The following is a 26714-nucleotide window of genomic DNA, read 5'->3' on the forward strand; positions in this document are numbered from 1 at the left end:
GACCTCTCAAACTAGCATTATGCATGTACCTTGTTCTTTTCATAACTTGCACATGTCCTGCATTAGGCTAGAAACAAATTTAGCCCTCTTTAAGTAAGAGATGCGTTCCCCATTCTTTGGCCTCCTTTTTATTTCTCATGATATATGACAGAGAGCATTGTGTTGAAAAGCTGTACTTGTGCATTTTTTATCTTTGATTGTTTGTGACATGGGAGCTCAATAACGTGAGAAAGAAGGCAAAGAACAGAAGGGTAAGTACAAATCATACATTTATTTAATGGTGACGGCTATATTAGGAATGTAAGTAAGGAAAACCATTCTCCTTCATGCTGTATTTGTATTTAACACATTTGCTTGTGACTCAATTAAGCTTCTTTTAGTCTGTGGCCATGATATAATTATTTTGTTTGCTATCAGTGACACATTTTTTGTTTAGTAATTCAAACTAGTATAGAAGCCGTGCATAATGGATCTTCCTTTTAATTATTTTCCAAGCAATAACTATAGATCTTTTGTTGCCTTTAATAATATAAAGTATAAACATCACTGACCAGTGGTCACCCCAGAAGAGTTTGAAGTCAAACTTTGACTACTGCTTAAACTGTCTACCTTGTTATCATATGTCAGTATTTCCAGTGGCCTAAAAGTTCTGGTCACTGCCACATTACTACTAGTTTCCAGCTTCTACGAGCATAATTTGTGAACGAAATTTGAGGTAGAAGATTTTAAACATGAGTGTTACATAGAAGTTGACTAAGATCATAAATATGTGGAAGCATACAATAATTTCTCCCTAAAAGAATGTCAAAAGAACAAAAAAGAAGGTTCAAAAAGAGCAGAGATATTGATACATTTAAACAGAAAATGCAAAGAAGTATGACATATATTTATGGCGCAACTTGGTCAAACAGACGTGAAAATTTTAATTCCCAATGGTAATGGCTTACATCTGAGCACCTTCACAAATGTGTTAAAACTTAAAACATATATATCAAGTCTCCTAGATAGAGAAACATTAATAGTAACACTTCTGTTTTTTTAACTTTTCTTTCTTGCACGACAATTTCTGGAGCTTGGCAATAGGTATTAACATGATATAAACTATATACAACACCAAAAAGCACATAGAAAATAAGAGCTCCTTAATTCTGTTTCAACATATATCTTTGTTGAACTTGAATCTGATGAAGATGGATGTTGCGTCCAAAATTATTCCTTACTAGCTTGAAAATTAAAAAGCTCTGCATTTTTCACCTTAGATACACTCTGCAACACTTCAGAGGGAAGAATATCGCCCATAACCACTATTATTTTTGTTTCCAAATCCACCTTATATGAGCTCACTCCTGTTGTTGAAAGAGGTGGATAGATTCAGAAATTATAATTATGATAAATAGATACAAAGCAAACAAGATTAAAACATACTGAAAATGAACAATAATAATGTTGACTTTTTTGCAGATGTTGTCAAAAGGAGAGGTTAACATATTCTCTATTCTGTGGTGGACATTTGGGCAACCCCACTGTTCATCTTAGTGTTCAAGTTCAACAACATCTGACAGAATTTGCTTTAGCTTTTGATGAAATTTAGGAAAAAAAGATAAAGCAAAAGGCTAACATGCCTACCAGTATCAATAATGTTACATACTTAAAAAGTTACATAAATGATATGGAAAAAATGGCAATATGCTCACCTTCCAACTTTGAGATATGTTTCTCAATCTTTTTTGCACAGCCATGGCAATGCATGGACACCCTCAATGTCACTATCTGCATGTTTGGTTACCAGGAAGATATTAGATCAACCCTTACTAGATGTATAATATAATACCAAACATGCATTTTCTTTTTTTCATTTTGGAAAGAGAGAAGAAGGACTAATGATGTTATACTAGAAAATTTGTTGTAACAACATCAACAACAAAGTCTTATTCTACTAGGTGAGATTGACTACATAGTTAAAGACCAAAGTATCATAATAAGAGCTGGAACAAAAAGAAAAAAGGTCTCACCTGTGGTTTCAATTGAAAAGCCAATGTCTGCTTTCCACCTACAACATCCTTCAATCTCAGTTTATGATCACTGTCACTTACAATCAAGGGCTTTTTCTCAAACTCATCTTCAAACTCCATGGAGTTCATGCAGAAACAGGTGTTTGAACCAAAAGAAAGACAGAAGGTATCCAACACCCTCCGTAGTTTTCCCATTTCTAAGTCTTGTTCTGAGTCACAGGCAAATCTGAGTTGAAAGAAAGCCACACTTGAAAGTTGTAACAACTAAACTAACCTTCCACACAAGTCTCGAGTCTCATCTCAACCAAAGCAGGGTTTTAGGAATAATATCTTATATTAAGGAGGAGAGAGACTTCAAGGTAGTGGGGCAACAAATAAGCTTAAGGTCAATTTTTATTGGGGAAGCCAAAAGCAACACAGAACCAATAAATTTTACGAGGAATAAATAACAATAGAAAATTGTTTCAGTGTGGTTAGATATTGTCATGTGATGAACCTCCAAAAGCACCTGACCAACCTATAAAATCAAGGATGCAACTAGGATGGCATTAATTGTCACTATATACTACTACTAATCTTATCAGTCACAAACTCACAAATTTTAATTATGTTGAATCGAATGATGGGTATATGGGTTTAGAAAACGTGATTTTGTGAACCAAAATACATTATAATAAATTTTAAACATTATGTCATCTCATAACTTTTTCTAGTGCAAACCCACTAAAAACAAAAACAATAAAAAGTGTCATAAAAGGAGAAGCATGGTTTAAGAGTTGTCTCTCTATGACTATTCTGGCTATGGAGGAAACAAGTGTGTATTAAAAGAGGAGAAACTTGGGTCACATGATGAAGGAGAACATAAGTAAAGGAATAAAGGGATCGCAGGATTGGAAATAGAAATGACAAACTTTATTAGTGAATGTGATGGGACTTAGCCCAAGTAGGAGGAAAGGAATATGTATGTAGATCCATGTGATGTGTCCAAATTAATGAACTATAAGAATTGAAAAAGAGTCAAATATATAAGAACAAGTGTGCCAAATATTTTTAATGAGAAGGTGAGACTGTTGTATTAGTTCACTGATGTTGATACAAAGTAAACTACCGGCATATGACATTAGTGTATAGTGCTTAACTGACAACACAAATGAATTAAATAGTCTATACAAACATTTAAAAATAAGTCACTCCCTGTACTTGGACCTAATATTAATTCATTAGAAAATACAATTGATCGAAATATTGGCATGCTTGACATTATAGATTATGCCACTAAAATTTTTTAAAGGGCTTTTTTTATGAATTATGATATAAATTTTTTTATATTCTCCAATCATATATAATTAATTTATGAGTGTATACGCAGATAAATTAACATGGCATATTTTATCTTAATCAATGATTTTGAATTTGAATCTTATTAAATGTAAAATTTTATTGTTTATAATAATTTTATCTAATTCAAACAAGATTATCTCTCATAAAGGATATACATGTGGTCTCTAAAAATAAAAGAATCATGTATAGTTAAATTATTTAAAAATTAAAATTATAATAACTCTTACTAAAAAAATAGGTTGAATTGTAATATTGGTCCCCTAATTTTTCAAATTCATATATTGGTCTCTTTGATTTTTAATTGTAACATTTGGTTTCCTAGTTTTATAAATTTGCGATTTTGATATATTAACTAATAATTTTGATTATTAGAGATAATTAAATTAATTATAATTAAATAAAAATTATTAGTCATTAAAAAACTAATAAAAGACTATTAATTTTAGTGTGATGTTCGTGCTGTGGAGTCGTGTGTGACGTGAAAATAGAAGAGGTATTTGGGCAGGAGCAAAGAACCACAGTGATGTGAAAATTTAAAATTAATAATATTTTATTTAATTTTTTAATAATTAATTTATAATTAATCTTAATAACTCAATTAATCATAATTATTTGTTAATAATCTATTAAGAGGATCAAAATCATTAATTTATAAAACTATAAAAATCAAATGTTATAATCAAAATTTAGGAAACAAAAATTATGGATTTGAAAAATTAAATAAACTAAAATCATGGATTTAAAAAAATTAAAGAGATGAAAATCACAATTTACATACTTAATAATTATTAATGTGGCAATATGTCATGTAGTGCCAATATGTCGGATACTTAATAAAAAAAAAAAAAAAGGTGATCGGTGCATCAATTTTAAACTGAGTTTTAGGTGGCTAAAAGGCAAAGGGCCGGTACAAATGATCGAATAAGTAATTGAGACCTATTAAGACCTGAATGAGACGCTGTGGACATGTTTGTCTTCACCTTGAATATATGATGGCGCAAGATGGGACAGGAGGTGCAGCCATTATTGGACGCCATGATTTATAAGAAGCGTTTACGAATTATTGAATCATTGAATAATTGCGTTAAATAAAGGCTCTTTTATCTACAGGTTGGTCCATGTGACAGTGTGGAACCTTTCAATGGAAGCAGAAGGAGAATTTTGAAAAACAAATGCTAAGGGCTAACTAATGTGTCAGGTATGTGTTAGTCACATGAGTTTTGCTTCTGCATGGATAATAAAAAGTAAGAGGGAGAGTTTCTTTAAGTGGTTATACATGAAGCTCAGACACACCTAACAGATTAGACAAATGTAGGGTTCACTTCATGGTCACTTCACATCAGTAACCGCTGTTACCAAATACATGCATAAATAAATTGATATAAGATTATTTTAATTTAATTAAAATAGTCTTAAAAATTTGAGTTCTTGATACACATACATTAATGTTTCATTTAGTAGACATGAAATATGATAAAAAAAAGTGAAATAAATAGTAAAATTTTGTAAAATTCACACTTTTATTTTTTATTTTAATTCAAAACTTTCAATTTTTTTTTTTTTTTTACTTTTATCTCTTTTCTTTTCCCTCTATCCAACATACACTAAATATTCAAGAAAAACTGTTATAATTTTACCTAACACAAACAAAATTCTCTATCGTAAAAAAATATATGCTTGCCTTGTAAAAGAAATAGCAGCTAAGAGGTGATTGCAGGCCACTTGTACTGCATCTGCGTTAGTTCATAAAGACCAAACACGTTGCAGTGTATTCATAGCATTTTGCATGAAACACCTTTAATTTAGAGTTATATTATTTTTATTTCACTTATTCATATTATTATAATTTTATCTTTTTTACAGTAAAAGAATTATATAAAATACTTTTTCTTTAATTTTATAATGATAGAAACATAGCTAGAGGAATTAATGCAATATGTATAACAGAAGCAGAATGGACTGAGGTTCATACTCCATAGTTTGCTACGTTGCTACCAGTCAGTCGCTTAATATATCGAGTAAAACATTTTTCATAATTGAAAAGTGTACCAAGTTTCAATTTAATCTTCAAAATGTAATTATTTATTAATAATTTATTCTTTAAAACTATTAAGTTTTTAATTTTTAACCATTCCATCTATTTAACTTTAGTGTTAGCTAGTAACTTAAAAAGATTTTGCGTTATATTAAAAAATGTCATGGCATAGCATATATTATTACATGGATCAGACCTATGAAGCTACAAAAAATTTAGTCACCCATCTAACCTCTGTACATGATAACCTTTTTTATGTTATTATAATACATTTGACCAATTTGATATTAATATAATATTTTAATTTAATAAGTTTAAAAAAAGTATTCGTGTTGTGGGTCTAAATCTAGTATATTGAAGTAGTAGGTTGTAGCTAGTAGTTACTTGAGTTTGGAATCTCGTGTGTAAACTAATATAAGAGTTTATAAGATGATTCATTTATGAATTAATTAATAACTTTAGAGGTAGTTTCCAAATGCATAAATAATGCTATCATTCAAGGGGCAAAGAACTTGGTGGTTGATTTGATCAATCAAAAGCATCTACGATGTATTGAAAAAAAAATATCCTTAATTCAATTTGAGTTCTTAATTCTTTTTAAGTGAGTCCCTTATTGTCATAAAAGATTTAAGAAGACTCACAATCTAACTTAAATTCTTAACTTATCTTTGGTGTGTCTTATAGCTTATCTCTCTACTCAACGTACAATACATCTAATTTAAACAAAAAATATATATTTTCATAGTTAAACAAACTTGATGCTAGTTGTTTATATAACTATAAGTAAGTGTGCAGCTCGAATCTCAATTGTAGGATCAAAAATGAAAATATCTAGGATTACAGTATAATATAATTTGTTCTGCTCTGCCATTTTGGTTTAACAAATTTTCTTGTGTTATTGGAAGCCTTGTTTTGTAATCTTTATAATTAACTGCGGATGAGCAAAGTGTAAAACATCTCATATCCCGAAAACAAAACATGGTTGTGTATAATCCCATGTGAACTTCCAATCCAATTAAAAACATCAACTAATTAATTAAACCAATCATTGTTGTGATTAGGCCAAGCTGATGTATCCGGATATTAGGAAACTCACTCCAAACAATTTTCGACGCTTGTTAAAGGTGATTATATAATTTTTTATACATTTTTAATAATAAATACTAATCAATGTCTTGGAATATTGGTTGAAAAATTAAAAGAAGAATTTTTTTTTATTAACATACGTAAAATTGTATTGTTTATAATTTTTTTATGTTTTTCATAATAAATATTTTTTCTTTTAATTTCTTAACCAATTTTTTTTATTAAGATACAATTCTTTTATTAAGATACTTTTTTTAATAACACCACATTATTTCTATTATTTTGAGTAATTGTATTTATGTTTTTATTTCAATTTAAAAATTCTTAAAAAGTTTTTAAAATGGACTTTACAATTTAACAATTCTCGACCCTTTCATACTTTTCTTAAAGAAAAACCAGAGTGATTATTAGGGATGAGACTATGAAAAATGGAGGAACAAGTTCAACAAATTGAAGGATTTTGGTCGTAGCATGTCAGACAAGTTTATTCTATACGCATCCTAGGCGACAGTTTATTGAGTAATATCACCTCTTCTATATATACCCTCTTTTGTGTTTTTTTTTCTTTCTTTCAAATTTCTAATATGGGTTGGTTTTATTTTGCATCCAGAAAAAGAAAAATGACCAAACCCAATCATGGCTTCTGCAATGCCCTTAATGGATGGTGCTATGCTCTGTCTTCAAAAATGCCCTATGGATACTCATTAAGTTTGCGTTTAATTACCATTCATATTCTATTGAAATCAATTTTATCCTTCTTATATTTACATTTATGGCCCGATTGAAAGACGAAAAAGTAAAAAGAAAAAAAAAATAGAAAAAAGGAAAACACAACAAATCACGATATTATTTTTTTTGTTTGATTGGATAAAAAAATAAGAGAAAAAATTAATTTTACGAGACAAAAATTTAAACTTTTTTTCCTTTCATTTTCTATTCAATTTAAAATTTAAAATTTTCTTTCCTTTTTCATTTCCTTTTTTTTTAATCTGACGTAGGGTTGGATTGCAACCACCACTAGTAAGTGGTGACTTTCTTTTTTTACAACTAGAATTTTTTTACAATTGGTGATCATTTTAATAAAAGATAATTTTTATTTTTTTGCGTGGATTAAATGGGCACTGCCTCTAATTTGATTGAAAAAATGGCAATTGAGTTGAATAAGATGAACTGAGAGGTAAAGTCACTAGTTTTTCAATCCAAGCAATTAGACCAGTCTGGCATTTGCGTTGAGGAGGAAGAAGACCTTGACGGAGAATGAGATGTTTATTGTCTACATAGCATGTCTAGTTTGGATTTAGAGAAATTCAAAATCATGTAATCAAACTATGATCTTGAGCTTTCAGAAGTTAAGTCATGCATATTAATGATAGTCGTCATGTATGACCACTAAATTAATAGTTATACCCATTTTGTTTATGCCTAATCGAAATCATATCACTCCATTCTCATCTTTCCTAAAATATACCTCCTGCTCCATTAAACTTGATTTTTCTGCTGTCCCTTCAAACCTACATAGTTTTTATAATTTTCATGGAGTAGATCCACAATTAAATATTAACATAACTGTTATACAATGTTGTTTTAGATGAGCAGTACAAGAAAAGTTGGAAAAGGAAAAAGAGAGAAGCCATATCTTATTCCATTACATCCTAAACGGTCTAAACTAATACCTAAATAAAAAAAACATACTTATTTAATTATCAAATTTTATCAGAATCTACTTAATATATACAAGTTTTTAATTAAGATTTTAATTTTCATATATTGCTAAGAAAATAAATAATTGTTATCAATTAATTATAAAACATTTTAAATATGAATTTTTAGATGATTATATAATTTTTTAATTTAATTTATGATTGATTAATAATATAAAAGAAAAAATTTACAGATAGTTCTTTTAGCGTTTGTCTTTTTTTTTTTTTTGAGTTTTTAGCATTTGTCAATCATTCACTAAAAAAAGAGTTTGTCAATCAAAATTTGAATTTCAATTCAATAATCCCTATAGTTACAATTAAATGTCAATATAAATTATTTAGGTAAAACTTCAGCTATAATCGAAGAATAATAAAAAAGAAGAATAATAAAAAAAACATGTAAAGAAGAATTAAGCTCCTTTGAATCTTGAATAATCATTTATAATAATTATTTTAATAATCATATTTAAAATAAAAATTTAATTTTTATGTATTGATCGAATCACAAATTATTATTTGAATTACATAAAAGTCAACAAACCTAACATACATGATAATTATGACCAGATGATTTTATAAAACTTTTTACATTATTAATGTACAATCCTTCTTTCTTTAAAATGATTTTATAACGAGATAATTCTATAATTTTTCTTTAACAAATTATAGTTATCTTTAACAAAGATATAATCTTGCTCAATTTGAGCAACAACAATAAATTAAAATCAAACCGTTGATCATTATAACAATTTTTTAATTATAACTATTATTATGTTATATATTTGTTAATAATTTTTATAAAATTTTAATGAGAATGAATTAAATAATACCAATATAACTTATATCAATAATTATATTATTCCATAATTTCTGATTGAATAATTTCATTTTAAAATTTATCATTAGATTAAAAATTCCTCTCATATAAATTATATCTATCAAATTTTATATTAATAAAAAATTGTGTAACATTTCATTAATATATATTAGAATCGATATAATATATACTTTTTAAAATATACTATAATAAAAATAATTTGTTTATTTCTTATTAATGTATAATTTTTTTTATAAAATTTGACATAAATAATTAAGATAATATATAACGACATAAATAATTTTATATAAAATTTGATATAATAATTTACATGCTATATAAAATTATTAAACAATATAATAATTATAATTATTAGTATAATGTCATTTGATTATTCTCTTATTTGAAATATTATATAATAAACATGAGCTTTTTCTGAAGAAATATAAAAAGTACTGCAAAATGTATATGGAGAAGGGTGTAACTGTTTACCGACTAAAGACACCGAATTTTGGTGCTAAAACCTCTCTTAGCTGTACAAAGCCGTCATTGCATTACGAAGCGAAGAAATCTGCGACTCTTTTCTCTCTCTGTTTCGGTGGTGCCTGACTGCTTCATCCCTCTTTCTTCTCTTCAATCAAAGTCTCCAACCTTTTCCTCTGGTCAGTTCCTCAACTCCTTAGGGTTTAGTTAACTTCAAACTTCACTTTCTTCAATCTCTCAAAAGCACATCACTCTTATTCTCAGATCTGTTCTTTTCCGTTTCCGCGGAAAATTGTTGCCTAAGAAATCACCAATTTGTTCCCTTTCTCTTCTTCGGATTTTTAGATGCATGATTTCGAACTTGTTCCCATTCGTTTCCTTTTTTCTGCTTTTGAATTGTTAGTTTATTGATTGTTGTGATGTTTTTGAAGTGCAGAATTGAAGCAGCGGAGGAGATGGCGAGTCCCATGAAGGAAGATGAGAAGAACGAGCGCGTGATTCGAGGTCTTCTCAAGCTTCAACATAATCGCAGATGCGTTAACTGCAACAGTCTGGTAAGTTGTTAAACGGGTGGATATGATGCATTGTTATGGTTCGATTGTTTTGAGCGTGTGAATGTAAGTTGCTACTAACTCGGCGGTGGAGTAGAAATAAAAAGTAGAAGCTAAACGGCGTGAGAATAAATCGAAGAAGTGAGAAGTGAGCAGTGGAAGTGTAGCACTGCCATGGATTATTGTTATTTTTTTTTTTTTTGGTCAGCATATTGTTATTTATTTATGTAAGGTTACTGGACTGTGTTGCGGTGGCGGGCACTAACGCTATGATATGGTTTTGCCTGTTAATGGCATGCCAGTGCGAAACACTGAGTCTTTCATCTTAAGAGTAAAATGGTTGAAAATTGGAGTTTGGGATTAGATGTGTAGTATTTTTTAAAGTGAGGCTTTACTTGATTAAAAATGTAAGCTCTGTTAATAGGGACATCAAATTAGATTTTTTAAGCTCCGCGCCACAATCAAGCCAATCCTAAGATAAGAGGTGTTAAACTGAAGTAGTAAGAGTAGGCGTTCAGGTGCTGGTGCTATGGCATTTTTTCCTCCTTTTTCGAATAGAATGATTCAGTGCTCTCAGAAAGTGGATCAAAGGCTTCCTATTCAACGGATTCAGATTATTCTACTTTAGATGCTTCTGATGCTTCCCTATTTAGCTAGGACTTTGACTCACTAGAGTAGCCCCTCTGTATTGGAAGGCACATTTTTGTTTATGCACCTGAAAAGGCTTCCAATTTGACTTGCTTATAGTACAGTAAAGTGGATCAACCTTGTTCAGTAGAATTCTGAAGACAGAAGGCTAGGCTTCTTGAACCAGAGCTAATTCGATCTTTCCCTTTCGACAATGTATTTGAATAGCAAACAAAAGTACCATGACTGAAAAATTTAATTTGGTTAACAGACTACCTCTAGAATGAACTACATCACGTGGACTTCAGTGATGCAGACCCAAAACTTCCCCAGAAGCACGATCACAGCCGCTTCATCCGCTATTAGAAAATGAAACACGTTAGACGTTTTGTCGCCCCACACTGCCGCAATGACCCACTCCCATGTATCTGTATTGAGCATTGAGTCACTCGGGCTTATCAGTTTTGTAATTGGAAACCAAATAATGAACGCTTCTCTTTGTGGTTATTAAAGCATCGTCATTAAAGATTAATGACAGACACTGTCTTGTTATTGCCTTTCCTTATTTTACATCACTCTACGAGAAATGTTCCTATTGAGATAGTATTAATGATATTCATTTTATTTTAGGAAGCTTCATGAAAAAAGAGTGCTAAAAATCATTTTTGGGCTCTTCACATTAGTTGTGTAAATGGGATTTTTTAGCTATAAGTGCTTATTTGGCATCATAAACTCTGAATGAGGATTTATTTTGTGTTTGGATGATGTTTTACTAAAAATTGCTTGATGAGTTTATTCTTGCTCATATCGACCTGTGTTCAGATGATATTATTGAAAATAGCTTGAAGACCCTAATTTCCCATCTTTGGTTAAAAGCAATGCAAAATTTGTTGTTAGTATTGAGATGAAACAATAAGCTTTTTACAGTTAGTTGTTTGAGATATTTCAAATTTGCTTAAATAGTTATTTGAATCCATTTCCAATGAGTACAGAGTACTATTTCTAAACATCCAAACGGGAGTACCCGGATTAGGCTGCGTTGGGAATGAAACTATTATTAACTGAGTATTTCAGAATAAAAAACGAGTTAAAAAATATTTTCATGTGATGAACAGTAACTAAATGATTTGGGTTTCAATGGAATGGATTGTATTTTAAAAAAAAAATCTACTAATTTTCAAGGTCTCTGAGAAAGGTTAAAATTTCTAGTGCATGTTGGGAAATGTGTATAGATCATATAAAATTGAATTATATGTTTTTTTTTAACTGCAAAAATTGAATTATAAGTTTTTTTTTAACTGCAAAAATTGAATTATAAGTTATTTAAGGATGTGTCTAAATTGTTTGATCCTTTGCTTTAGGACTGATATGATTGAATAACAAGCATTTAATATATTTAATAGATTTCTAAGAAAAGTTCAGTGTGGTATTTGAGAGTATAAATTTCCTTGATCTTACAGATTTTGCTTCACCCATAGCCTGTGGCAGATGGGCTTTATTTCAATGCCAGGCAGTTCATTGTTTTCATTTGTATTTAATGTCATGTTTGTAGCATGTAGACTACAAAATTGCAAGGATGGTAACAGTTCCCATCACCTATCTGCCATTCCCTAGATTCCATGCAAAAACAGGATCCTTAACAAAGATATAAATTTGAGTCTCTTCTCGAGTTCTTTTCCAATCATTTTGTGGACTTTTAAGTGTCGCTAATTTGTTAGGAACCAAGAATTGAAATGAGAAATAAAAGAAAGAATTTTATTGACTAGTAAGAAAAGAACAGAAAATAGGAAAAAAAACTCTCCTCCAAGGGTTTCCCCTTCACAAAGAGCTAGTGCTCAATCTACAAATGATAAGATCTCCCTCTCTCCTATCCTTCTTCCTCTATTTATGTCTAATAAACCCCTCTAACTAACTAACTAACTCATCAATAGTCTAACAATCTTAACTAACTTTCCCTTCTCCTTATATCCTAACATAATAGCTAACGAAATTTTAGAGCATTTTGATTGCTTTATTCTAGCAAGGAAATTATTGCATTTGATATCGTGACTGGTCTGTTATATTAATTGTTTTCTTTTCTCTTTTGGAAGGGGCCACAATATGTGTGCATAAATTTCTGGACGTTTGTTTGCACGAACTGCAGTGGAATACAGTAAGTCCTTACAAGATTTTTGTACACTGGTTTTGAGTTGATTACATGTTCTTATGGTTCATGATGGCTTGCTTTGCTGATCAATACTGCCAATTTTAGTGGACTGTGTTTTCCCATTTGCTTTTGTTTAAATGCTTTGCCGAATGTTTTGCTCATAAAATTCTACTCAATTGTCTTTTTACTGTTAACTGTGTACTTTGTGTATATGTTGGACTGCTGTTTGTAATGGGTTGGATTTCATAAAATTATATGCCTACAAAAATCTGATTTTCCTTTGGCAGGGAATAAATCTCACGTAACACTAATAATGTGCATGCTCTCATATGCCTTGTGTGCATAAACTGCATTTGTTTAAAATATATTGTGCTGTACTAGAGATAAAATAATAACTTTTTATTTCTAGTGTCCACTTTTCTATGAAAGTCAACTGTTTTTTGTGTTGATTTATAGCCGGGAATTCACTCATCGAGTAAAATCAGTTTCAATGGCTAAGTTTACTTCACAAGAAGTTAGTGCCCTTCAAGAAGGAGGGAATCAGGTATAGATGCCGGTTTATGCTAAAACTCATGCTAGATATCTTTCCAGTTGGCCTGATATCATATGTTTCTTAAGTTGATTTCTGCTTTTTCTAATACTTGAAGCGTGCAAAAGAAATTTATTTTAAAGAATGGGATGCACTACGTCATTCTTTCCCTGATAGCAGGTAACTACTTGTTTATATGTTTTTATGTACAACTGCAGGATCCATCATTCATTTATTCTTATTAGCATGGTTGGTGCCAGTAATGTTGACAGGCTCCGAAACTTTATTAAACATGTTTATGTGGATAGAAGATTCACTGGAGACAAGACCAACGACAAACCACAAAGAGGCAAGCCGGTAAGATATCTCTTGTCCCCTTTTAGATTCACCATCTTTAAGTTTATATTTCAGTTTGTTACAATTTCAATTTCATTTTTCACACTATTGTTTTTCTTTAGAGTTGCTTGAATATATCACAGCTAAATCTAACACTCTTGTCTCTTCTCATATGTTGCATGTTTTACAGGGTGACAAAGATGATTTTTATCAAGGAGGATCTATAAGTCCTCATTATGAGGACACATATGAACGTCGTTATAGTGACAGATCTAGTCCAGGTGGAAGAAGTCCTGAATATGATAAAGACAGTAGGCAATATGGTGATCATAAGAGAAGTCCTGGTCGTCCTCCAATAATTAATGATTGGCGCCGTGAAGAACGTAGATTATCAGATGGAGATTATAAGTTGGAAAGCCAATCTCCTGAGCGAGCCAAAGATGTGGATACTTCAAGCCCACCTGTGGTCCGACCTGTTAGAGATATTTTGGGAGAAAATGTAGTGCCTCTTCGGATAAGTGAACCACCCAAAACAAACAGTGGAAGACCTGCTGATAGGTCAGCACCAACACAGGTGAAATTATTAATGATGGTCCATTTGGTTCTACCACCTAGGTTCTGAATCCTGACGCTGGATGCTACATGACCTGCCTTTGCTGTGGAGTTTCTTCAGTGTTTATCTGTGATCTGTTTATCATTGTTTCTATGCCATAACAAATTCACTGTTTTGTCAGTCAAAGCTGATATTTTTCTGTTATTTCCTTAAAAATGTTTTTTTTTTGTTTTAACGTACTGTTTTGCTGGTGAATTTGTTATCATTGTATACTTGAAGATTTTATTCAAGCATCTGATGAACAATAGGAATCTAGTCAATCAACAATAGCATGAACACTAAATGTTCATTAGAGTTCATAGTTAATATTCTGCAAGATCTGTCCCAGTGTTTACTGTCTTTTTTTTTAGCATGAATTGTTTTGACATCTCTTTCCCTTAACCTGCTTGGACACTGTAGTTTAGTAGGGTAGCCAAACTTGATTTTTATGACAACTGACTGTTTATAATTTCAGAGAACTGCATCTTCCAGTAGCTTGGCTTCTGGCAATGAAAACCCATTAGATGTAAAGCTTGAGACTACTAAGAGCCTTATTGATTTTGATGCTGATCCTGAACCTCCAGTAGCTCCATCAATTCCTCAAGCCCAACAAACTACTGTGCTTCAACCTGTTGTGCAGCCAGCAAACTCTAGTAATGACAATTGGGCCTCTTTTGATGTTGCTCCTGCAACAAAAGCAACTCCAAGCTCCTCAAATTTAAGTCCACTTGAATCAATGTTGTCCCAATTGTCTGTGCCAGCATCTTTACCTGCTCAAGTTTCTGGAGTCCAAGGTGATCTAATTGTCACAGCAGCTATTCCTAAGGCACTGTGATATCATTACCAAGAACTGACAACTCATCTGTTTTACTGCAGGACCTATTCCAGCATCATCTCTTACTTCTACTTCTGGAGCTGCAAGTGTTAGCGGTTTCTCAGCTTTCCCACCCAGCAATGCTTCAGTACCGTCTCCTGGATTGACATCAGTGTCACCTCTTAATAATGCAGGACAGTGGGCCAATTTGCAACAGCAGCAACCATTTTTCCCTGTTGCTGTTAGTCAGTCTAGTACACAACAATTTATACCACCATTAGGTGGAACAGCAAATAATCAGGTTTGGCAGTCATTTCGAATGTTAGTCTGTCAATTTCAGATTAGTATTTGTTTTCACTCTTTCCTGGAAATATCTTGCAGCCATGGAATGTACCTTCTGCACCCACAGTGCAAGGGCATCCAAGCACACCAATGCCACATACATACCCTCATGCCTCAAAGCCTGCCAATGAGACTATATCCGGTGTTGTTTCACAACCTCCTGTTGCAGAAGTTAGAGCAAGTGGAAGGAAAGAACTTCCCGAGGTATTTTTTAGTCCTTATTTTATTTCACAACCATCTAAATTGTGTGCACACTTGCATGTGTATATTTGTTGTCTTACCGTTAGTTGTGGTTAATGCAGGATCTGTTCACTGTAAAATATTCTTCCTTCCCTGCTCCAGTCCTAGGTTGGCAAATGGGTGTTCCCCATGGCATGGGTATCTCAATGCAATACAATAATGTGGTAGTACTATTAAAATCCAGAATAATTAGCTTACCAGATTATCCTAGTGTGTTTGGATTAGTTTGCTTTTTGTTCAAAACAGCATACAATCAACATCTTACTCTTAAAGACCTTTTTCCTTTTCTTTTAAAGGCTATTTTTCCCAAAAATAATCAAACCAAACACGTGCTCAATCTGTGGCTAATGCATTAGTGTGAGCATTTCTCTCATATAAGTGTTTGCCCACGTTGCAGCCTGTGCCAAGTTTTCCACAGCCATCAAAGTCAACAAATCCGTTTGATGTCAGCAGTGAACCAACTGCAAATCAAGCCCCAACTGTATGTGATTTTCATTCATTCATTTAAAATATTTTTGTGTGCTATTTGGGGTGTAATGCATAAATATTGTATTAAAAGTTTAAAACCACATTTAATTTTGGTAATTAATGATTTTACTTTTCTATGGTGCATCCTATTGGATAAATGATGGTTTGGATTTTGACCATTATTGAGTCCAAAATATTTTTTTTCATCATTGGTTACTGTATGTTGCTCTCTGAAGTTTACATCTTGCCTTTAGCAGAACTATATATAAGAATGAAAATTGCTATCTTTGTTTTCTGTATGACCTCTTCACATCAAAAAGACACTGAAATGCGTTGTACTAACTTTGTAGCATATTAATTCATTTGTTATTTCAAATTTTAGAATTCCTTTATGCTTTTGTTCAGGAAAATTTTCTTAAAAAAAATCCTGGTTGATGATTTTCTGGTTGGTTTTCCTTGAATACAGTTTCCTTCCATGTCATCCTTGCAAGGTGCCCTGCCTAGTGTACCACCTGCTGGTGCAGTGCACCCTTCAAGCATGGGTAATCCAACACATGGCTGGACTCCTCCCCCAGCATCATCATTTCTGCCTGCACAAGCACAAATGCATGCAACTGCATTGGGACCGAGTATGTTTATCGTTTTACGATTCTTTAATTAATTGTTCTATGCCTAAGGTCAGTTTACTTTTTTATCTGTATTCTGAATCAAGTGAAAATCTCAGGGGCATATATGGAGCAACAAATTCCGACTAACATGCCAATGCCAAGGTAAACTATTCTTTAATCACGATAACATGTCTTGCAGGCTATATTGGGTTTGGTTGTATACTAGCTCTTGGAAACTCATTTTGGGTTCATTCCTTTATATGTACCAAATCATGCATCTAAAACATTTTATCATCACTGTTTCTTATGTGGGTAGATGACTATATGTTATAACGTTAGGTGCTATCAATGAGAACTGAGATTTTTTTTTTCCTAGTTTTTGAAGTGACTTGTTCAAGGGGAAATTTATTGCAGTTTTATGGTTAACATCTATATGATTATTTGTTGTTCACCATTACTTGAATTGCTACTCAATGATTTTAACTGAATGCGTAGGCAAGAAGTTGGGAATTTTGGTAACCAAGGAGCTGTTTTTGGCTTGTCAAATCCAAATCAGCAGCTGATCGGTAGGTTATCAAACACTCCCACCTCTAACTCATTTCCTACAGGAGGGAACCCATTCGGATAATGTGAAGAATTGTCCACCTGAAATTGTAAAGTCAAGCATCAACTTGTTGCTCCTTGTACAAATATGTGCAAGTTTCAGCTTCGCTTTCTGTTGTTTGTCAGATTGATACACTTACGCATAATGAGAGGTTTGTGGTAATCCCTGGATTGAAGTCAAATATTTGCATTTGGCCGTGTAAATTGTTATTTCTATATGAATGGTGAAGACAAAATCCACCTTCTTGGAAGAGGGGAAAACAGTGAGATGAGGAACGGATGAATGAAAGGGGTGCAGAGAACCATTCGAGGAGACATAATTTTTTCTTTCTTTTTTGTGGGTGCATCCATGTGTTGTTCATTTGTAATTTGTAGTATAGATTGGTTGGTGGTGTTTGCTAGTTTGGTGCCCCCTACTTGTGTTATTTTTATTTTTTTTGGTTTTACAATATTATATGATTTTGTAATCTTGCAATTTTGGTAAGGATTTTCTTTTTTATGGATAGTACATGAAATGAAATCATCTTATTTGTTTTGTAATGGGGAGGGCCAGAGGCCAAAAAACAAAACTATACAACTGCCCTAACACAGTGAGGGTCGAAGATCCCCCATAACATCATTCAATAACAGTATCGTTTAACGAACAACCCGCAGGGGGAGAAGCCCAGGCATTCACTCCCAACGAAGCATTATGAGCAGAATCTGCCAACCAATCAGTCATGCTGTTAGCCGGTGGAAGTGGGTTGTAAGATAACGATGTGTATATTTTTAATTGCCCTCCTTAAAATATAAATACAAACGCTGTGCATTCATTGTGTGGACTTAATGGTCTTGTAAAGTTAACATATGGCATGACTAGAAAGATCTCACATTGTCTCATTTCCTCCTTTTCTCTCTCCACACCACCCACCATTTGTTGATTATCTGAAATCCAATCTCTCCGAATCTGCACACACTCAAGTTTTTCACGTTCTTTCTAGGTCTCGCTTTTTTAGGGTGTCACTCTCGGATGAATTATCACTGTTACTGCCTATCTTCTTTAACCCACCTCAAATGCAAAAGCTACCTCAATTTCCACCAACCATGGTCCTTTACCTACACAATCACGTTTATAATCAGGTCGAGAAGGTGGATGTAGATGGGTTTGACATGTAGTTCAAGTTGCTAGTGTTTGGACCAAATAAACGTGGCCGGTGTTGGATCTAGCCATAAAGTTGCAAGGACTACCACAAGGGCAAATGATATCAACTTCTTATACCAGACAATGTAAGTGAATGGGGTGCACGTTATTTTTCACATGATATTGTAAGGTTTACGTCATAAGTACACCATGGACCTAAACAAATACACCACGTGGAATTTATAATCTCCGCATAACAAATCACGTACACTTAAAAATGATATTAAATAGAGGACTAAAAGATAAACTGTATGAGAGAAAAAAATTATAGAACTATTTTGTAAGAAAGAAAAAAGTGAAGGTAAAATCATTAAAATTGATGGATTAAAATCATTTGATCTTATGTTTTCTTTTAAAAAAAAAACGAGACTTTTCGAAACTGAACTTGCCTATAAAGTGGACGAGTACAAGTTTATTAATATTTATTAAACATATTATGATTTCACCTGACAAAATATTAAAAGAGGAATACCCTTGTTTACTTTAGAGATAATCGCGTTATTTCTGCCAAAGATGTTATTGAAATTGGTTTTTCAAGAAATCGCAACAAGAAATTAATTAAGTCGCTTATTTTGCAAATCTAGGCACCATTTTAATCCAAAAGATACTTTAAAGTATACTTCATAAATGATTACTTTAACAATAAATTATGTAAAAAAAAATCAAAGCACGGATCGAACATGGTACAAATAAATATATTAGAAAAAACAATGAACTCAGACTCGGTGTTTCATTGATTGTGACTTCTATATTATTTGTCACTGACAAATGGTAATACACTGCTTACCTTATGTTGAACATATGATGATTCACTCACAACAAAATTACTCTGATAAATTGACAAATCATGAATGAACTTTCTGATGAGCATCCTCTAAATGGTTGTTAAGTTACTTTATACTCCTTCAGTGATCAGGGATAAATGAACAGGTACTGTGTAGCTTCAAGTAACAAACCCAACAGCTTATGTGCATTTTTGGCAGAACCATTGCTTCTGACATCAAATTTGCAGGGTGTTGATTCCTTTTTCCTAAGAGCAGTATCTGGAGGAGTCCACTACATGTGCAGCAAATATATGTGGCATTTTAAGATCTTAATCCTCACAATTTCAAACCAGAATAGAGATAACAGGGAAGTTCTCATGTAGAATCAGCATGTCTACTCTTCCATATGATTGGAGCTACCAGCATCCATACTGTGAAAACACAAATGTTTCCTTTGTTCAATAAATTTACACACAACGTGTTGTATTAAGAGTCACTACTCTCTCAGTTTAAAATTTTCAAACTAGCAGTACACATTCTTTGTTATTGTGTGATATTTGTGTTCATCTCAATAATAATGTGAGTCACACACTTCAATTTAATAGATCTCATTCCCAATTCAATGGTTCCCATATGTATTTCACCCAATAACAAAGAATGTTTTAAAAAGTGATTTGTGAAGTTCCTCTTTTCTCATGAAGCTTTAGATAAAATTCAAATCTTCATGCTAAGCCTAGTTTAAGGGGTAGGAAAATACAGTAATTAACTTACAGTAGACACAAACTGCCAACCATTCATTTACTATTCTGACCCATGCACTGGTCCATCCCACATCAATTGTCCATCTGCAGTAGAATATAGTTATTATACATCTTATTTTCACATAATTTATGACTTCAATTAAAGTCTTTTAAGACATAATCAACCTCAAAAAAAACTTGCTACTAGCACATATAATATAAGTGAGCAACTAGGCAAATTTTTTGGACAGGACATTGCTGACAACTATTTTAGTATAATAATAAAGTGCTCATCAGATCCAGAATGATATTATGTCACACAAAGGATAACTTCTCAAACTTCATGATGTACCACTTTAATTGAATTAGGTGGCATCTAGATTTATATATGATAGTTTGGAAATTAATAACTAGAAATGAAATATGTCCTTTATTTTGGGTGACAAAGCAAAACAAGATATCTAAACAAGATGAGCATAACATGTTATGAACCAAGTGCAAGATGGGATCATACTTTCTCATAGAATGATGACTATTCCATCCGATCAATAGCATTGCAAAGTACATTGCTCCTGTGGCAAAAACGAAGTGGAAGAAACCATAACCATATGGAACATCATCTTCTGCTGGTGGATCACTCTTCCTGAACTGTAAGGATTTGTTAGATATGCATTGGAGAACCTGATATTAAAATTCAATTAAGTTCAATTTAGATCTTGTAACTAACCTGAAAGCATTTGGAATCTATGCCGGTAGAAAATGTTGCAACAACAAGTGCTAGTATTGCAACAACAAAGCTCTGCCAACAGTCATTGTCAAATGTCAGCCAATAATAAAGAATGTTTGATGAGAACAAAAGCCAAAAGAAAAAGAAAAAGATTTGGATCCTCTCACTAATTTCTTTATTGCGCCTTTTTATTTTTTTTCATAACAATGTTCTTTTTAACATGAGAAGATCCAAATTGAAAAGAAAAAAAAAATCAAATCTTAAAACTTGCATATTAGTTTTCATGATAATGAAATAATTATATTTTCTGGGAATAGCATCCTTTTCTCTTTTGCATATTAATAGCAGGGAAAACTACTAACAAGCGACAAGATGCTAAAATACATGATCAACATAAATATTTGTAGATTCACAATTATCATGTTTAAGAACAATTCAAACATTAAGTCCAAATTTCATTTGAACATGAAATAATAAATATTACAATGATGCTTTGCCAGTCTGTTTTGTTTGCAGATTCTGACTTCCTGATGCATTCAGCTCCCTCAGGTTCACTGCATACACAAATAAGTTCTAAAGCTCAAATTCAAGGAAATGAAAACAATATTAAGTTAGAAGGATAACAAAAGCAATAAATGGACAATGTTTTTTTTTTAAAAAAAATGGTTTGATTTTACATCCAAGTTTCTTATGTTGAAAAGAAAATTCTCTAAACATTAGACAGCTATATCAAATAAGTTATCAATATAAGTCCAAAAGTAAAGACAAGATTGGTGGCCCTACCTTCTAATTGCACACCAGCAAAGGAAGACAACATAGAGCCCCATCAACCCTGGACTTAAAATGCCAGCATTCACCTATGAAGAGACATTAATTCCACATAAAGTTATGATGGAAGATAAAGTAAGGTGAGCATGCAAAAGCCAACAAATTAACAGTACTTACTTTTGGGTGAAGAGATACGCTTGTCATGAGTTGGAGAAGCACTAGGGTCCAAGTGATGAAGAAAATGTTGAGGAGGCAAGATGGTTGTGGCGCATACCAAATGTACATCAAAATGATCCCCACCAAGCAGATAAAATATGAAATAGTTGCAAATAACATCACCTGGATTTGGCTGCACAAAAATTGAATATTAATAATGTAAACATAAAAGGAAGTACTATTTTTTGTTTAATATACAGGTGTTTAGAAAATTGAATTTAAAAAATGAACTAAAAATATGCATAATTAATTTAATTAAAAAATTCATACCATCTTTCTGCATATTTTTCAGAGCCAAAACAATCAGTCAACCAGTTAATGAAGCTGATTATGCTTATTAGTTGAATTAGGAGGAAAACCCTGTAAAAGATACAGAGAAAATTAAAACACTCATAGATCAGTTTAAAACAAAGATATGCTGAAATCATTTAGTGGAGATGCAAAAACACATACCCAGCACCAAAATGTGCAATCTGTCCTGCAAATAAATAAATAAATAAATGTGTTAGAGGAATAACAAGGTAATAATTATGGTTCTTTGCTAATCAATATCCTTACGATATCCTTACGATATTCGATTAGGAACTAAAAAAAATGTTTTATGTGAAAATCATATGAGAACTTAAAAAAAAGTTATAAGCAATATAATTTTAGGTATCCCAATAAAATAATTTCTGCTTTTAGTTTCTTAATCAATGTCCTAAGAGCACTTGGTTATATGTAAGCAACATTTTCTGTACTATCAAAGAGGAAGCATTAATACTTGGAGTCTTTTTCAGAGACCCAATTTACCCACCATAGAGATCAATCAACTCAGAAGGAAGTAAAAATGGGAATATTGTCACAAGGACCAAGACAACAATCTTCACTAACCACCATCCAGAGTGCCATTCATCTCTGCCTTCCTTCAATTTAGAAGTGCCAGCAGTCGACCAAAACATTATCATATAAAATAACTGATCAAGAATTAAGGTTGAAAACTGAATATATATTTTGATTAATGATTCATATAATGGTCTTTCTTTTTCTTTTTTAATAAGCCTTATTGTACAGAGGCTTTGACAACCAGATTTCATGCATATATAAATATTTAATTTTGAAAAGGATACAAAGCAACCCATGCTCACACGCAGAACACCATCTGCACCCAAACAGTTTTTTCCAACCTTGCATCCCTTTAACCCTGCGGGTTCAATATACGTTAGAATTGAAGCTATTGGCAACACAAGAATAGTATTATGCTAGAAATGTTAATAATGTACTTACTGTGGTACTGTTTTTAAGGCACGTTGAAATTTATTGAAACTCTTTAACTGAAAACTAATTTAATGCGCCTTAAATAAATTTCAGCCAACAATAGAATAGGGGTGGAGGGTTCACATAATTTGGATGGGGTTTTAGATTCAAAATTCGATACTTTCATTGTAAAAAAAATTGTTAGTATTCTATTGCATGAAAATGCAACACCCTATATGCATATAAGAGCCCAAGGTTTTAAAAATGATCTGTGATAGCAATTTCAGTCACAAGGTCAAAGTTTTTAGAATCATCATGACAGCAATTGTTGTCGTTTCCACAATATTAAGGATTCAGAGGAAACTGCAATCGCGACCACAATTTAAAATCTTGTTATCATACTTAAGGCATTGACATGGTCAAATTTGAAAGTAGAAGCAGAAACCTAAATGTTATGGTGATGGGATGTGAAAGTTCATAAAGGATTAAAGCAATCTTACCCTTCATTTCTGTTAAAGCACTAAGACTAGAAAGTTCGTCACGGGCAGCCCATGCCAACAGATTGGCCACTAGGAAAATCAAGCCATACACATATCTTGCCATCCAAGGATTGGATACATTTCTGAATTGAGTGTACCATTTAGAATCCTTCATCACTGCACAACTTTGGTTACTACTACTAGTACTGTTGTTTTCACCAGTCTCCATCTAGGCATCTACTCTTCAAAAAATCAATGTTCCACAGTGCATGAATGGATCACAGACAATAAATGGGCTCCACAACCCTAATCAAGATCTTCTTCTATTCTTCTCCTCTGCACTGTAATGCATCAAAAGTCTCGCCATTAGCATTCAAAATTCGTCACATTCATCTAGGCCTCGAATGAAACAAAACATTTAAATAAGAACCAACAATTAGCCTTCTTTGGATCACTTTATCTTTACGTAACCATGAGAATAATAATAGTTAGTTTAGTTGGTCCTAGTAGTCGTAGATTCTTTTTTGGTCAAGTATTATCTTACCTATCATCATAGACAAAAATGCTAAACCCCAATTATTTTGGTATGCCTACCATATTATTAACATTTAAAATTCCCTCTTGTGTATGTTCCTCTCTCCTACTCTAATAACTTTAATCAACCAAAAATTTATATCAATTTGTAAGAACTAAGATATTCAATAGAACATTCCTTGGTGGTTTAAAGTCTTACCTGTGGTACATTGAATTCGAAACCTCCACCTTTTTCTTCAAGTGGAAAACGGTATGTTTCACGAAAGCATTGTTTTTTTTTTTTAAGTTCGAAAAAAAAATTCTTTAGATTGTTATTTTGACCTCCACCTTCTTCACTGGCTACAGTTTAACATATTTTTTTTTCCTTTTAATTTTTATTTGTTAGAAGAAAGTGAAAGAACTTTTCACGTCATTTGCTGTAACTATCGTGATATTGGATTTCCCTTCGCAGTGCTAAAGAGATGTTTATGGAGAGAAAAAAAATAAGAGAAAGAGAAAAGTGTAAAATTACTTTTTCGTATAAAAAAATGAGTTTAACAACTGTTAACCATATTATTTATAAGTTGAAAATTTAATAACTAATTTCACCAACAACATTTTTAAACTATAAATAATTTAATTGATCACACTTGTCAATTTTAAAATAATAAAAAAACAAAATAAAGAAAATACCGATATATATACTTTTCTATGAGAGATTTTTCAAAGTTTTTTTTTTTGCTGAATTTTTCAAAGTTAGTATCAATCAGAACAGAACAATTGGAGTGATATTCGTTATTCTTTACCTCGAAGTAAGCGTCCAATTTTTCGTTTATTTCCCTTTGTGATTTTCTCGGCAAACAAGAAATCGATCACACTCATGTGTTCATCAGTTTCATAATCCATACACGTATGTGTGTATATATTAAAACTATATAATCTATAATTTATAATACTTATAATAAAGTAATCATTCATCAGAATGGTAAAGATTCAATGAACACACAAACAGCATAAATACTGATCATCGAAGAATATTAATTAAAGAGAAAAACAAAAGCAAATAAATATCCCTATCAAAACATGATCATATAGTAATAGAATATATGCTAAGAATGAAACTACGTAACAATTCATATTTCAAAGGCAAAAAAAAACTGCAAAAATTAATGGAATCGTTAATTAATTTGGAAGCATCAAATGGGGTTGATATCGATAAATGAGAATCAATAAGTTGAAGAATGAAACAAATGGAAAAAAAAATGTGATGAGCAATATATATGTACCTGAAGATCAAAATCATTGGAGAAGAGAATTGAAGAAGGAGTTAATCATTGGAGAAGAGAATTGAAGGAGTTAGATGATGAATAAGTACTACTCCTATAAGCCAACAACACACTGAAGAGTCACTATGTTCCTTGGACAGACTTTGATGATCCTTTTCCATTACAATCTCTCATTGAGAGACACAATAAAAACAAGAAAACACAGAGAGAGAGAGAGAGAGAATGGTTGGTGGTGCAACATGTGTTGTTGGTGTGTTTAAAAATGATGATAAAGATGTCTCTCTCTCTCAGAGACACACTTAGACTTGTTGTGAGACAGCGACATATAGGTGGCGATGTTGCTTTTCGGTGGTTTTGCTTAGCTTTTTTGCTTCCTTTCTTTTATTTCTCCCGCCGTAAGCTTAAGCTAAGCTTCAATGCACTTTCCCCTCCCAATTGCTCTGCCTTTCACGGTAAACTATTCTTCTCCACACAACTCTTTTACATTAACTCCTTTTATTCCCCCACTTCAACTATTTTGTCTCACATATACGTATTTTTTTCAGGAATCTAATTTTCATGTACGGTTAGTATAAATAAAAGCAACTATGATTTTTAATGCATTGTAATTATGTTTGGTAAGATATTTTAACTAGTTTTTAACTTTTTTTTTAACTAAAAAGTTTGTTTGATTATTTAATAAACAAATTTTTTGAAAACTATTTAGACTATATATGTTCGACAAAATTAATTGAAAAAAAAATTAGTGGTGGAAAACTTTTAAGTTAGTTTATTAAATCATAAGTGTTTGATAAAATTAATTGTTGAAGTAGTTGAAAAAATATAAAATGACATATTTAAAAAGAATAATAAGTAAATTGAATAAATATTTTAAGGATAAAAAATGAATAAAATATAAAAAAGTTAAAAGTTAGAAGCTTGTTTTCAAAAAATACTAAAAAAACTATTCAAAAACATTAAAAATTATTTTTAAAAATTTGTTTATCAAATAATCAAGTAAGCTTTTCAATTGGAAAAAAAGCTAGAAACTAACGGAAATGGTTTGTCAAACGTAATATTTTTTTAAAGTTACATTTTATAAAAAAGCTAGTTTTTTTATTTTAAATTTTGTATATTTTCTTTCATTTTTATTTTTAATATATTTATTAAATTTAGGACGAAACTTTTTTTACTATTATTATTAAACACGCTTGTAGAGCTTTAATTCATTGGATAGCTAGAGTAAAAAATAACACGATTTTTGGGGCACGTTTTTTCCAATAATTTTGAAAGGAATAATTTGTTTAAATGTAAATTAAGTCACTAGCTGTTTTTACAATAGAAAGGAACAACAGCAAGTTCGCATGCTGCAATGAGGGTTGGTGATATCAGGATAGTAATCATGCATGTACCATCCAGGCGTTAATTGAGTGTAAAGATAGATAGATTCTAGTGTTTGCTTCACGCCGAACTTAATCATTGGTTTCATGCTACAT

General features: G+C 31.7%; 3 protein-coding genes across 7 annotated transcripts; 1 reads left to right on the forward strand and 2 right to left on the reverse strand.

The window, feature by feature from the left end:
- Nucleotides 1–899: 899 nt before the first annotated feature.
- Nucleotides 900–2768, reverse strand: LOC114367601 (protein SODIUM POTASSIUM ROOT DEFECTIVE 2-like). The gene is made up of 3 exons (XM_028324791.1): nucleotides 2013–2768; nucleotides 1695–1770; nucleotides 900–1346 (listed from the first exon to the last, which is right to left on the reverse strand). Exons 1-3 carry the CDS (start codon nucleotides 2205–2207, stop codon nucleotides 1210–1212), a joined length of 408 nt encoding a protein of 135 aa, XP_028180592.1. The 5' UTR covers nucleotides 2208–2768; the 3' UTR covers nucleotides 900–1209.
- A 6711-nt stretch (nucleotides 2769–9479) lies between these two features.
- Nucleotides 9480–17870, forward strand: LOC114368854 (probable ADP-ribosylation factor GTPase-activating protein AGD14). Of its 5 annotated transcripts, none has more exons than XM_028326123.1 (15): nucleotides 9480–9653; nucleotides 9911–10028; nucleotides 12743–12804; nucleotides 13255–13342; nucleotides 13446–13507; nucleotides 13588–13684; nucleotides 13854–14237; nucleotides 14731–15049; nucleotides 15132–15370; nucleotides 15451–15615; nucleotides 15714–15812; nucleotides 16049–16132; nucleotides 16586–16748; nucleotides 16844–16889; nucleotides 17223–17870. In XM_028326123.1, exons 2-15 carry the CDS (start codon nucleotides 9930–9932, stop codon nucleotides 17353–17355), a joined length of 2040 nt encoding a protein of 679 aa, XP_028181924.1. In that variant the 5' UTR covers nucleotides 9480–9653; nucleotides 9911–9929; the 3' UTR covers nucleotides 17356–17870. The 5 variants fall into 5 exon arrangements, with proteins under 5 accessions (XP_028181924.1, XP_028181927.1, XP_028181923.1 ...); XM_028326122.1 differs by having other exon boundaries at nucleotides 9481–9653; nucleotides 15714–15815; XM_028326126.1 differs by lacking the exons at nucleotides 16844–16889; nucleotides 17223–17870 and having other exon boundaries at nucleotides 15714–15789; nucleotides 16586–16724.
- Nucleotides 17871–19186: 1316 nt separating this feature from the next.
- Nucleotides 19187–25715, reverse strand: LOC114425393 (probable serine incorporator). The gene is made up of 13 exons (XM_028392312.1): nucleotides 25240–25715; nucleotides 23462–23781; nucleotides 22835–22908; nucleotides 22522–22681; nucleotides 22179–22203; nucleotides 21996–22085; nucleotides 21687–21858; nucleotides 21525–21598; nucleotides 21226–21295; nucleotides 20742–20813; nucleotides 20529–20662; nucleotides 20046–20119; nucleotides 19187–19705 (listed from the first exon to the last, which is right to left on the reverse strand). Exons 2-13 carry the CDS (start codon nucleotides 23667–23669, stop codon nucleotides 19650–19652), a joined length of 1209 nt encoding a protein of 402 aa, XP_028248113.1. The 5' UTR covers nucleotides 23670–23781; nucleotides 25240–25715; the 3' UTR covers nucleotides 19187–19649.
- Between the last annotated feature and the right edge of the window lie 999 nt (nucleotides 25716–26714).

Source organism: Glycine soja, chromosome 9 (genome assembly GCF_004193775.1).
Source record: "Glycine soja cultivar W05 chromosome 9, ASM419377v2, whole genome shotgun sequence".
Taxonomy (NCBI): Eukaryota; Viridiplantae; Streptophyta; class Magnoliopsida; order Fabales; family Fabaceae; genus Glycine; species Glycine soja.